Source organism: Peromyscus californicus, unplaced genomic scaffold (genome assembly GCF_007827085.1).
Source record: "Peromyscus californicus insignis strain IS unplaced genomic scaffold, ASM782708v3 Scaffold_6__1_contigs__length_162567912, whole genome shotgun sequence".
In the NCBI taxonomy this organism is placed as follows: Eukaryota; Metazoa; Chordata; class Mammalia; order Rodentia; family Cricetidae; genus Peromyscus; species Peromyscus californicus.
The window spans coordinates 81,661,101-81,675,525 of record NW_026294584.1 but is presented as its reverse complement, the minus strand read 5'-3'; the positions used below and the strand labels follow the sequence as shown (position 1 = coordinate 81,675,525).

Genomic DNA, 14,425 nt, shown 5'->3' with positions numbered 1-14,425 from the left:
AAGTGTTTGTGAGATGAAGGTACATAAAGGCAGAACTGACTACATAAAGCTGTTCTCCACTTACCACATGTTAGTCACATAACCCCCCCCACACATAATTTTGAAAAGCCTTGGGGACTATAGAGATAGCTCAGTGGGTAAGAGCACTGGCTGTTTGCCCAGAGAAACCTGGTTCGATTCCCAGCACCCACATGGCAGCTGACTAACATCTGTACTTACAGTTCCAGTGAATTTCATCCTCTTCTCTGGCCCCAGTGGGTACCAGGCAACACACGGGGTGAGTGCATGGACATACATGTAGGCAGAATATTGATACATAAAATAATAAAAATACTATAAAAGGCTAAGTTCACAAAGATATACTAAAGTGAAAAATTACAAAAAATAAGTAATAGAAACACAACTTTATAATGTAAATATATATTTATAATATAGAACTAAATGTAAAGCCAAATTAATGGAGTAATTGTGTATTTGATAAATCTACCACCATTGAGAATTTTAATATACTACTCTCAGAACTTATTGAACTAAACAGAACAAAAAATTTAAAAAGGCGTATGCAATGTTTGAAATACATAATTTGCCAACTGTATGTATAGGCATTCTATCTACGGAAATTCAGTAGCCTGAGGCTACCCATTCTCAAAAAGCCTCAGAGAGCATTTACAGAAATTGAAGATGAACCAGTCACAAAGCAAATCTTCATTGTTAAAAAAAAAGTCTCTCTCTTTCCCTTTCTAGAAAGCAGTACACAGAGGGTTAGAGCTTCACGGTGATTTGAAGATAAAGACATTTTCACTGATAACAGAATTATTTGCCAAAAAAGGGTGCAAAGGAAAATCTCTTTTCTTCCTTCACTCGTCAACCCTAACAGAAGATGTTCAAACTCTTCAGGTTGTCTGAATATGGCTCAAATGCTTGTAGATTTGCCCTATGGGAGCATCAGCTGCAGAGTTGCCTTATGGGAGTATCAGCAGAACATCACAGCATGGGAAACACAGGAAGATGTAAACACTAAGATCACGGGAAAGGGGAGCCACACTTTCTACAGCAAAGGATGCTATCAGAAATCAAAAAGTGACCTCCAGGGTTCCTATTACAGAGCAAGAACCCATGAAGATGCAGACTCTAAGATACACTCAGAACTCCACCAACACAGCAGGCAAAAACCAAGGACAAGATTAATGATGGGCTATGGACTTGGATAAACCTTTCTCTCTGGACGTCATGGAAATAGTCAAAGAAACCTGAAAGCATGCTTGCATCACTAGTCATCAGGGAGATGCAAGTCGGCCCCACCTCACATGGCTATTGTGAAAATAAAAGGTGAGTGTACATGTTTGTGAGGAAGTGGAGAAACTGGAATCCTAGCATACTTGATGAAAATGTAAAACAATTTAGCCAGTGTGAAAAACCATGCAAGTTATTAAAATACTTTAAAGTACTATGTAAATCACCAATCCTACTTTGGTGTTTTTATCCTATTGATTCAAATCAGGGCTTTGAAAGGATGTTAGGGGGAAGGGAGACTCCTCTCAAGCTTGGTGACCTGAGTTGGATCACTGGGACCTGCATGGTAGAAGGAGAAAACTAACTCCGGCAAGTTGTCCTCTGGCTTCCTCATGCATACTTGGCACACTTGTGCCCCACACCCAATGAAGAAATGTAGTTTTAAAATTACAAAAAGAAAGAAAAGATGGTAATAGTCTCCTGCTTGTTTAGGATACTGAAGCAGCTGAGCCATTGAGACAACCCGAGTGTCGATGAACAGATGGCTGGAGAAACCAAGGTGTAGCAAGTGTGTATGATGGAATAGGATTAAAATTCAGAAGAACAAGTAAATTCTTCAATGTACAGCAACATGAATGAACTTTGTGGGAATTATGTTAAGTGAAAAAAAACCACCACCACCCCCCAAAAAAGAAGAGAGATTTTCAAGAGCAGAATAGAGGGGTGCTCGGGACTGTAGAATGGAACATTAGGGGGATTCTCAACCATCGCTAAGTTTTCAGTTGAGCAAGACAGATTCAACTCTAGAGATTTGCTGCACAAACTGTACAAATAGTTAACAATAATATTGTTAGCATAAAAAGTCATTAAGAGTCTAGATCTCATGTTGAATGTTTTACCACAATGAAATAAAATGGAAAAATAAAATGCTTGGTTTTGCCCTTACTGGAATGTATTTGGGGGTAAGTCACAGGTTCTGTGGATGACAAATGAGAAGCCAGGGGATAGCCTGCTTTTAATTCAACTACTAAGTCCAATGCATACAGGAGAAATTGGTACCAAGAGTGTCAACTTTACATTCCAAATGCTGACTTGATCAGTATGAACAAGAGATAAGGGATCAGTCCAGACAGTAAAATAATGTAAACGTTAAAGTAAAAATCACTGAACTGGGGCTTTGAAGTAATTTTCTTAGAATTGATGTCTGAACATAGGAGTCTGATTTTAAGAATCATGTTGTCCGGGAAGCATTGCCCCCAAGGTGCTAACAGACTGAAAACAAGCACAGCTTTTAGAAGTAGTTTCTCTGCACATGAAGGTTCTGTGACAAAGTGGACATAGGAGAGGTTGACTTGAAGTGTGACTGATTCAGGCCTCCACCATGTGCTCACACTACACACACCTTCACATGTGAGGACAGTGTCAGGGAAAACAGACTGTTGAAAAATGAGGCCAAACTGAAATAGAATATGGGCCAAAATATGTGGAAATGGAAAGCCAGTGGAAGAACTGTGTACTTAGTATAATTCTGAATAAGCTAGAATTGAAATGGTTGGTGTGTGTGTGTGTGTGTGTGTGTGTGTGTGTGTGTGTGTGTATGTGTGTGTGTGTGTGTTGAAGAAAGTACAAGAATTCAAGTCTAATTGTTAAAATATTTTCTTTGTGGAAAAGAATCAGAGCTAAGAATCACGTTTTGTGGTACAAGTGGCAGAAATGTAGTTTGTACATATCTCCATACATACACTTCAGCAATTAAAAATGGGTTCAAACTGGAGCAGGCAAGAGAGGCAGCAGAGTTATCATCCACCCTTTATCATTGTCCAGAAAAGTAGCCCATGAAACCACAGCAGCTGACTCAAAAGCCACAAAGGCACTACCTAAATCCTGTGCCTGGCCTTCTCCTTTTCCGTTTCTGGATCAAAGGCAGTAGCTGTGTGTGAGCTCCTTAGATGAGGCATGGAAGAATGTATGTGGGAACAAAGGTTCAATATAGCAAATGAGAATCTCACCAGCAAGCACAGGGTGTGTCATCCAAGCAAGTCCTCTAGAAAAGTGAGTGGCCTCACAAACTTAGAGTTAGTTACTTCCGTGGAAGGCAGATGGATGATCTTCCAGAACCAGCCCATCCAGTATCAGCTTTGTAACCAGTTATAGGGCTTGACTATGACTGAACCTCTTATTTGAAGCAGGCAGTGGGGAAGATTCTCAGCTCCTCTGATCTCGGGTTCTTTAGCAGTGAAATATAGAAAACAACAGAATCTGCATCAGAAGTTGGTCATGCGGATCAAAGATACAACTCTTAAGTTCAGGATAAAGACCTCAACTCCAGACTTGGCAGCTGTGTGGTGAAACCCCCCAAATATCTCTTATTAGAAAAAAAAAAGCAGCAACAAAGAACAGCAATATGTACAAAGGCAGGACAGAAACAAAGGCACCCAGAGGCAGCTGTCTGTGTGCCGAACAGCAGCATTAAAGAAACCTTTATTAACCCATATTACAGACATTCACACCATGTGTAAGAATTACAGCACATTCTATAGCATAACAGACAGAATAAAATACCAACCTATTTTACACAATTTGAAGAACTCAGCAACAATTTGTCAACAGTGTCTCTCCTGTTTCTAGTTGTCCATATGTATGAATTCATCTCACAGGTAACCTGTCAATGTCCAGGGCAAGCTTTGAGCATGCTAATTTCTCCCTCTGTCCTTCAACTGGCTTCTCAGTTTCCTATCCTAATGAAATTCTGGCTCACAAATAAGCACGACCATTCATAAACATATGGGTGGGCAGAGAGATGCATGCATTTAGAACCAGAAGAATCTCACATATTCAGGTTCTACCCCATCTAACCTTGTGGCCTTGGGCACACTGTGTAGTTTCTTTGTTCTTTCATTTTGTTAAACAAGAACACGATCCTGGCTGCATGTGATCATTTCTATGAGCCCTGAACTACTATGTTTCAAATGTTCAGCACTCAGTGTGGACTTTGTTTTCCCAGAAGGAAACATGGTGACCATCACCGCCATCCTCATTTGACAAATAAGGAAGTTTAAGTCCCACAAGTTTAAAAGAATACTCAAAGTTTCAGTTCTACCACTCTCCTTTCTCTTATTAAGCCACATAACTTCAGAAAAAAGAAAACTCAGTGGAATAAAGATACATTGTCCTCTTTTTAATATGAGCAAGCTACCAAGCCTTTGAAAGTAGGAGTGAGCTTTACAAAGAGCAATAAGCAATCCAAGAACACTTTCAAGTCCTCAGAGACATTAAAAACAGTAGTTCTGCGCTTCTACGATTTCCATAGCAGAAATGAACATTCTGTATGATTTGACACTAACATTTCCAGAACTCAGTACACATCTGCCCACTTCAAGTTGGGCTTCCTGGAATGCCTACACATGGTAGTGGCTGATGGGTTGTCGTTTGATATTGAGAGCAGCTAAGTTTGTTCAGTACACAGTTGTTTTTGAAGCACCAGTCTCTACCAGTAGTCACTCAGACCTGGACAAAAATGAATTGTTCATGTTGTGACTCAGCATGGTGTATGGTAATATTTTATTTGTACTGAAATGTGATTTTATTTGTATGTTAATAAATAAAGTTGCCTGGGGGGTCAGAGCTAAGAGCAAGCCATAGCAGAGCTGGGCGTTCATGGCGCATGCCTTTAATCCCAGCACTTGGTAGGCAGAGCTAGTTAGATCTCTGTGTGGTCAAGAATACAGCCAGCATTGGAGACACACGCCTTTAATCTCAATACCAATCACAGAAGATCTGGAGGTCTGTACAAACAGGCAGTGACGAGGCGGTCATGTGGTTGGGTTTACAACCAATGAGAAGGCAGAACAGAAAGTCTATATAAAGACAAACACACAGGAAGTAGGTCTCTCTTGACGAGTAAGGCTCTTAGCTCTGATCTCTTGGCTTTCTTCTTTGCATTGGTTCTGTGTTTCTTATTTAATAAGACGATTGGTTACATCTACAATGGTGCTTTCAGATTTCTGTCATTTTCCCATACCTGAGCACTGAGTCTTGTGTTGATGGAAGGGTGAGAAATTCAACAACCTGGAGCTTACAGCTGGAAGGCAGATTGATAAACTTTACATTCATTAAAAAGGAGACTGTAAAAAAGCCAATGTAAATGGCTTATAAAACAACTGTCATGATAAAACTGCTGGAATATTATTTCTTTATTTAAGCAAATGTATGTGTGCTCATTTGTCTCACTCACCTAAAGTTCTTAGTACATCCTGAAAACGTAGCAAGCGTTAAACATTCTAAGAGTTAGCCACCGCTGGGCTGCGTGGCAACCAAGCATTGGATTACAGCAGTGCTGTTAACCGCTGTAGCCCTTTGTGCCTATTGTTATTACTATAGGAATGGTTACGCCACAATCTAGTTATTTTACATACAGAGACTCCTTTTTAAACCTAATTTGCTTGTTTTATGTGTATGGATATTTTGTCTGCATAATTTCTGTGCACCACCTGCATGACTTCAGAGGCCAGAAGGAGACATTTGATCCCTTGGGACTGGAGTTACAGATGGTTGTGAGTTGCCATGTATGTGCTGGGAATTGAACTCAGGTCCTCCAGAAGAGCAGCCAGTGCTCTTCACCTCCAAGCCACTTCCCGAGCCCCAGGTAGACAGACCTTCCTCAGTGGTTCTTGGGGTGTCTGTCTAGCAGCATGTGACTATTCCAGCCAGTGCGGTAAAGGTACTGGTGTGCTAAGTCCTCCTTGAGAGTTCAGAGCACATTTTCTAAAACGCCTCAAACCCTCTGTACTTCAAGTACTAAATGCTTGGTTCTGCTTAGTATAGATATTTTTACTCAGGAGCAAAATCCTGCTAGAATAATAATTAAATATAGACACCTCAGGGCTTCGTAAGGTTCACCCTGAAGCAACGGCTTATATTATCCTGTGCTATTATGTTTTCACAGTCAGAGAGATTTTACCAAGAGACAATTGCAGACAAGAACTGCATGGTTGCTTTTTCCAACTCATAATTTGATTGGATTCTGATCTTAGGCAGTATTTGTGAGAAGAGGGAGAGAGGGACAGAAAGAGAAGAAGATGGGAGGAGAAAGGGAGAGAGAAAAAAGAGGGTAGGAGGGAGGGAGGGTGAGACTATGATTAGAAACTGCTGCTTAAACAGCCCAGTTTTATGCCAGGGCCAACCTGAAACAGCAGGCCCATTCAACATCTCATTTTCAATTTAGTCTTGTTTTCTAGGCCACACCATCTGCATCCCATCACTCTCGATCAACACTGATCCTCCAACAGCTCTGATTTACACCTTTGTGTTCACTCAAAAACTATTCCCATACCTGATGTCTCGGGGCAAGGCTCTATCCCAGTAGGTTGCCTTATATGTCTTCCCCTGGCTCAGTCTCAAAATTACATTTCTAACAAGTTTCAAGAACACTCACTTTCCCAAAAGTCTTGGGCAGCTTAGTGAGTAGTGGCTACGTTCCAGTAGAATCCTTGTCTGTAATTGCCTCTTGTTGTAATCCCGCCAACTGTGAAAACATGGTAGTGCAGAATAATATAAACATCCTTGAATTTTACTAGGACCCAAGGTCCTTTCTCTCACCAAAACTGGCCCCTTTCTGTCTCTACTGACACCTACATAGAGACAATGAAGCCATGTCACTGTGTCTAAGACTCAATTCTTCAATCTTGGGCCAATTATTTTTCTATGCAGTGCATCAGAAATCTCTCTTTCCCTTTTGCAAGTGAGAATACTACAAAACTATCTATGAAAGAAATATAGGGTAGATCTGTAAGGTCATCCTATTAACTAAGAATAGTTTTCACAGGTTGGAAAGAAGGGTGTAAGGGAAATTAAACCAATCACATCTGTGCACATGTTTGGGCACTCCTAGGAAATGAAAAGTGTCTGTCAGTAGGACACAATTCTAATAGAGGATGGTGATTTGGGTCAGAATCTCCAGTGTGAGTTGCATGTAGGACAGCATGCAAAATCTTAATAAAACAGATTGTATTACAACTTTTACTTCTCTTCATCTCTGGGGCCTCTCAGAATAGGAAATTAGATAAAACTGCCCTTCTTTCTGTACTCTACTTTTTGGTCTGCTCTTCCCTCTTGAACTTCCCATTATCAAACCAATAGCAAAGGCCCAGATATCACAGTAGTATGTATATTTCTGGTCAAGGATCTCTGGAGGAAAACAAATGGTGAATGTGCCCTGACGCCTCCCAGGCCACCCAGAAAACTACAAACAGATTACAGCTGACATCTGCATGTAGTTACCTTGGCTTGGTCCTGGAAGAGAAGCTGCAGATAAGTTCCCCACAGATTTTATCTCTATGACACACCATCAAAGTGTGACAGGAAGCCACCACAGTGAAGCCCCAGAAAAGCTTGTTCAAGTCAGCCACCAGGTTTTGTTTTGTGGCACTTTTGAGACAGCTGCTCTGTAGAGATCAGTTGGGTAAGCTGTTGTCTGCTTCCTAAAGCGAAGTCAGACTTTAAACCAAGTCCTGAGTAAGCATTAAGTTGGGAATGAAGGAACCTGGGTTCCAGTCCTGGAGAGCCCTCAAATTCCTCATTGTAAAGTATGATGGCCATGTTAGACGTTCTGTGGAAGTGTTGGGAGGAAATTAAGGAACGTGGGTTGGTGTCCTGAGCTCTCAGTTCCCGCGTTGTAAGGGGGACGGCAGTACTAGTTGACATATGGAAGGGTTTGATAAAGTGCTAGAAGGGATCCTGGATTAAATGACACCTAATCATGAAATTATAAGCAAAAATGTGTTTGTGTGTGTGGTTTAACTGAGTACCCCCCACCCCCAACCACCCCAAAAAAGTAAGTAAGAAACATTAAGTTATGGGTTTGGTGAGATGGCTCTGTGGTTAAGAGCACCTGCTGCTCTTCCAGAGGACCCAGTTTCAATTCCCAGCATCCTCATACCAGTTCACCACTATCTGTAACTCCAATTCCAAGGGATCCAATGCCTCTTCTGTCTTCTGCAGACACAAGGCACACACATGCACACAGAACAGCCATACACATACAATAAAATAACTTTTAAAAATTTGAAAGAAGCATTAAGTGTTGCTCAAATTCAAATTCTAAGTTTTAATTGAGTTCTCATGACTGCACTTGACTATTCAGGGCATGGAAAATATAGTTACTTCAGATGTGTTTTGGGCAACAAAAATTAAGGATGCACATGGTTTTTCTTTTCAGTCCTAAACTTTGAATGCATCTTTAAAAACTAATCTAGGGACTAGATAGATGACTCAGTGGTTAAGAGCATTGGATGCTCTTCTGGAGGACCAAGGTTCACTTCCTAGGACTCACATAGTGACTCACAACCATCTGGACCTACAGTTCTAGGAGATCCAACATCCAGTTCTGGCCCCCACAGGTACCAGGCACATACTTGGTGCACAGATATACATGCAGACAAAACACCCATATACACAAAACAAATTAATGTAGATACTGATTACAAATTAACAAAAAATTTGTTATATATTTTATAGAGTCGTAATAATTTTAGACTCCAAAATCTAGGTTTTACCATTAATACACAGACTAATAACCTTCCCATATTAACTTTATGTATGCAAACCTACATTAGAAATACTTTGTCTCCAAACAAGAAAATTAGAAATGACTGGGATTAAGATATTACTCTTTAAAAGCTAACCTAAAATGACTTTTTTCAACCAAATATCGGTGATTGATATTTGGAAAGGATTTTGAAGTCTGCATAGTAAATCGCTTAGCTGTTTCAACTATAAAACTGGTTTTTTGAGGGGGAGGGAAGGGGGGCATTTGTTTGTTTGTTTTGTTCTCTTCTGTTTTGTTTTCTAGACAGTGTCTCACCTTGTAGCCTGGAACTCACTAAACAGACCAGGCTGATCTCAAACTCAGAGCTCTGCCTGCCTCTGTCTTCTGCGTGCTGGGAATAAAAGAGTGTACCCCTACACCTTGGCAAAGCTTATCTATTTTTACTTCTCTTGTTTTAAATGTATTCTGTTCTTTCTCTGTCATTGCATCTGAAAAGTAAAGATAATGAGCTAAATACCCCCAAACCCTCTCTTTTCAAATCCATCTACACACAGCATTGTGTAACCATCCCCCTCCCAGTATCTATTGTTCACTTGGAGATTAACATAGGCCTGGGTTTTCATTCACACTAGCAAGGTTCTAGTTCTTTTGTTAATGTGAATGAGTCTTTCTTTCTTGTCCCTGATCTTAACCGGATGCTCTTGAAATATTGGCACATCAGTAGTAGCCATGATTGTCATGGATTCCCCTTTGTTACAAGCAGTAGACATTTCACGATGGCTGTTTCATTTTCCTTAGTTTAAAGGGCAAATTTTTCTAAGGCCATGAAAAGATTCCTGTATTTGTCCAGAATATGAATAAACCACCATCACAGCTAGTGGAGAAGCCAACTTGGGTTAGATCAACTCAGCCTGGCTCCCAGCTATAGGTGTTAGGCAGCACCCAAGAGCCCAGACTATCAAAGCTGCAGTAAAGCTGGTCCACTATAGTCCCACTTACAAGTCACTCAGCAACATTAGGAAACGGTTTCTCCCATGTTTACAACTAACTATATTTTCTCTGGGTGTTAATTGTCAGTCTCTCCTTGTACAGCAGTTGCTTAAACAAAGCATTGGGTACACAGTCTTCTGCTATCAAAAAATTATCTCAGGTATCATTTCTGCCTTATGTGGATGAACCAGTTTTGCTGAAAAGTTACTGTGGAGGAGTTAGAGGGTCTGTCCTAACTGTCATTACTCTTAAGGAATGCAGAGCACATGTCACAGGGACTGTGAGTAGCCACATCTCAGCCACCTTATTCCTCTACTCCATAGCAATGCTGCCAGTGAACTCTCCCTGGCAAAGGTTGGCCTGGCATGTAGCAGGCAGCAAAGAGAGTAATGGTGTGCCTGTCCCCCACTGCAGCTGTAGAATGTAAGGATATAGAGCCCGAGTTTTATAAACGGCAACTTCTTCTGACAGAAGGCATCTAACAGAGTCCCTGCAGCTACATCTACTACCACCTCAACTTTATAAACGGAAAAGGGGGATGGTGGGCAGCAACAGATTCTCCTACAGGCATATTGTTTTTGGTGATTAAGAATGACAGGTATTTCTGAATCTTGGTCTTGTGGTCTCATGATGTCTTGGTATTTATGAATAAAACCTACAGAGGATAAAACTGCCCTCATGCTGTCCTGGTAGAGGCTGTAGATGTTATCCGCTAGACTTGTGTCTCACACTTCAATTACCTTTAAAGATGAGAACAAGATGAAAACTCAAAATTAATGGCAGCAGTGGTTTGTGAGTGTTTTAAGCAGCAGCTGTAATGGTCGTGTTCTGACTGACTAAAGTCCTAATCAAAATGTTCTCAGTTGCTTCAACCAGTAGTTAAAAAGATCTGCAAATATTTAAGCAAATGGAGTACTTATAATATCTCAATTTTACCACTTAAAATAAGTGTTTAAAATGATTGATTATCAGGCTGATAGTGTTTGGCTTGCCTATTCTCCAACAGGTCTGTTATGGTGCTTCAGCTCCCACAGAGGCTGGCTCCCACTTGGTGCCCAAATCCAGACTTGAATAACTGGCTCCTAATGCCAATAAAGGTCAAGAAAAGGAATATTCCATTGTAGCTACTAAATAAGAGCAAATTTTGGTGCCAAGTTACAGAAAAGCACAGTTTTAGGGACAGATAAAAATTGAATACACCACGGTACTGCTTGGGAAAAGGAACAGTGTAATAATCTAATATTCTTAATTTTATGTACATAAATATAATGTATATCAACTTTTTACATGAGATACATATAGCATTAAACATTTTACTGAACAAATAAGAATTTACAACCACAATATTACTGCCTAGAGGGCAATGTGATCTTAGATTAGATCTATACTTTGACAGAGAAAGAATTTAATAGCTTACAATAATAGAAACACCAACATTTAAAACAGAATTTATAAAATAATTTATATATATATTTATATATTTTCCCCTAGCATCTACAGAGAGGAATGATTTGCATTTGTGGATGTGTGCAACAAATGGCATATTTTTAAATTTTTAGGTAATAAAATAATTTAGAAGCAGTTCATGCAATGCTCAAAGCAAGGGGTGGTATCCATCAAGATACCCTCTTCCTTTGACATCAACCAGCATCAGACAGATGGACCCTAAGTACCACAGGTATGTGTGAGTACAAGTCTCCATGTTGCATTACACGGACATCAATGTCCACGTGTTGGTATCCTTCCTTTCAAGCACAGGTCACAACTTTGGTCCGCCATGAGAGTAGTCAGTTTACAAAGTGATTCCGTGTCTCTCCTGGAGTCCTCCACATCTTCTTCACTCAAGTTAACTAACAGACCTTCCTTGTTTTCACAACTTTACTCTGATACTTCACAGAGTGTCCCCCATGTCCTACGACATAAACATCCAGGAGGTAAGATTTGCCAGGCTGCAGATCTTTGATTGTCTCTGTGGTCACTGCTTTCCGCAGGTTTTGGCTGTGGAAATACTTGCAGAGGACCTTCTCTGACTTCTTCCTGGTGTCTGGTCCCAGGCACCGGTTTTGCTCTCTTCTCTTCTGGTCTTCGCTGTAGTTCCCATCCAATTCTTTTCTGTAGATACAAAACTTTCTCCTTTCTTGGGTGCCTAGCCAAGCCACTGTGACCGAAGAGCAGGTGCGTAGCTTATCAAAGGCTTTGATTCTCGTGTCTTGCGGAAGAGAGGGGAAAGCCTGCTTACTGGGCTTAGTGGTGGCCAGTATTTTCAACATAGATGCTCCTTTCTTGCTGCCTTTCAGTCGAATGAGGTATTTTGCTTTGGGTTTTCCTCTTAGCTGGAACTGCCGAATGCCTTCCACATTCTGGGACAGAAGCAGCTTCCCATCTCGTCTCACTTGGACTTGAACAGCATCCAGACAAGAGTGAATGAAGAAGCTGGCTTTTTGGTGAGAGGAGACTGGAGCAAATCGCAGAAACTTCGTTCTCTTCCTTTTAACAAACACGTCTGTGACCCTCCCATCTTTTAGCTCCACTGTTTTCTGTTTCGCTTCCTCCTTGGTCTTGGCAAAAGTACCCACATAAGCCGTGCTTAGGTTGCTGTTGGTATTGACCACGAAGACATCGAAGTAGTACTGTGTGTCCGGCTTCAGGTCAGAGACTGTGAAAATGTTTTTATTTCCTATGCAGATTTTCTGAATGTCAACCTTGGGCTTCCAGTAGACGTGGCGCCCCACTTTGGGAGAAGGCTTTGCCAGGAAGCTGCGATCTTTACCCAAATTATCTATTGGAAATCCAAAATGGGCGAAGTCAAAGGGGCTAAAGTCGAGACCAGGTTTGGGTGCCATCATGAAGGCGTCATCTGCACTCAGCTTTGTTTCCACCGCACAAAGGCTTTTGAAATTGTGCTCCTTGTTGATGACCACGCAGTACTCGATGGGTTGTTTCAACACAGAGCCTGTGGGGCTCGGCTTCCAGACCAAAGTTACCGTGGTACGTCCGAGGGAGGTCACATCGACTCTAGGGTCATATGGTAATTCAGGGTATGGCTGATCAGATTCTGGAGTGGTGGTAGCGTATACTTTGAAATGTGTGTCTTTCTCTGTTGAAAGAAGCTCCAACTGATACAAACCAGATGGAGAACTTGAAGACAGAAAATACTCTACGTCGTTGCCCTTGTAGGAGAACAGTTCTGTGCCCTCCATGTCAGTCATCTGCTGCTTCTGCTGGTCAAGTGGTTCTGGGTCACCTGGAGAACAAGGGAGAAGAATAGGCTGAGTGCTACTGTGGCTTGCCAACCTTAGATTATGTTTTCAAACATCTTATCTTCATGTCAAAGAGATGACATAGTCCTAACAGACAATGGCACCAAAGGAAGCAAGGTGAACATAGGAAAGTCACTAATTTCTCACCATAGTCCTTTCTTACTCCTGTGTTGTGGAATATTAGCTTAAAATGTGTTATATTCCTTTATGCAGTGGAATATGTGTTTAATGATGCAAACATGTTTTGCATTCTTTCATGTTGCATTTGTTTAACTCTGTAAAACTGTGTTACTTTGTCTATAACACCTGATTGGTCTAATAAAGAGCTGAACAGCCAATAGGTAGGCAGGAGAGGGATAGGCAGGGCTGCCAGGCAGAGAGAATAAGTAGAAGAAGGAAGGAAGAACAAGAAAGGGAGAAGGAGAGTAGAATGCCAGGGGCCAGTCACGGAGTAAGAAGTAAAGAAAGGTATATAGAATAGAGAAAGGTAAAAGCCCAGAGGCAAAATGTAGATGGGATAATTAAGTTAAGAAAAGTTGGCTAAAAATAAGTAAGAATAAGTCTCAGTATATTTATTTGGGAGTTGGGTGGTGGGCCCCCAAAGAGGAAAAAACAAAACAAAGCACCAACAACATTCTTATACTTCCATCCAGTCTTTTCTCTTACACTTTTTTTGAAGTTAATGTTATTTTCACCAATTTCTATCCATAACTTAATAAAATATATCCTCATCCTCATACATATGTGAATCTAGATAAGTCATTAGTTTTAGAACTCAGTTCTTACTCATGTCACAAAATAATACTATTGGTTTATCTTTTCCTATTTCAAGTGATGCTCATATTTGAGCAAAGCTTTTCTTCATTTTGATTATTTCTGTGGGGCAGAATCCAGTTAGAGGAAAAGTTAGGTCAAACTTTCTAAAGACTATTAATCTGGTGTGAACCAAAATGATTCAAACATGCTGCTTGCAGATGGCCAGCCATTGTTCTAATCTCGTGACTGTTAGTGGGACTGGATGACCTGATTAAAATCCAGGGTGTAAAGCACCAGTACAGGCACTTAAGGACCAGTGGTTAGAACTGGTTCCCAGGAGCAGTACAGAGGAAGTCTTAAAACTAAGGGGATTTTTTTCCCATTAAAATATAAAACTTGGCTACTGTTAACATCAATACTATGCAGATATAAGCATAAGATATCTAGAACCCGATGGAATGCTGGGTGACCAGAGTGAACAGCTGTTTTCCAGCTTATTACCAAAAGTTGAAAGTGTGTTGAATGACTTATTCCAGAGTTAAGGGAAGAACAGAACCATACATCCATTAATGTCAGAGATCCTGTACTATATAAGTCTGACTGCTTCCCCATGGGCTCTTCCAAGATTGCCCAAGTACTG

General features: G+C 40.8%; 1 protein-coding gene and 1 long non-coding RNA gene across 6 annotated transcripts in view; one reads left to right on the top strand and one right to left on the bottom strand.

Moving 5' to 3' along the window:
• Window positions 1-2,178, top strand: part of LOC128098631 (uncharacterized) — a 37,246-nt gene extending 35,068 nt beyond the window's left edge. For all 3 annotated transcript variants that reach the window (XR_008214299.1, XR_008214298.1, XR_008214297.1), the window contains one exon: window positions 745-2,178. This is a non-coding gene — a long non-coding RNA (uncharacterized LOC128098631). The remainder of the gene's footprint in view (window positions 1-744) is intronic.
• Window positions 2,179-3,679: 1,501 nt separating this feature from the next.
• Window positions 3,680-14,425, bottom strand: part of Ndnf (neuron derived neurotrophic factor) — a 50,010-nt gene continuing 39,264 nt past the window's right edge. For all 3 annotated transcript variants that reach the window (XM_052719926.1, XM_052719925.1, XM_052719928.1), the window contains exon 4: window positions 3,680-13,013. In XM_052719926.1, coding sequence (XP_052575886.1) covers window positions 11,620-13,013 — 1,394 coding nt within the window. In that variant the 3' untranslated portion in view covers window positions 3,680-11,619. The remainder of the gene's footprint in view (window positions 13,014-14,425) is intronic.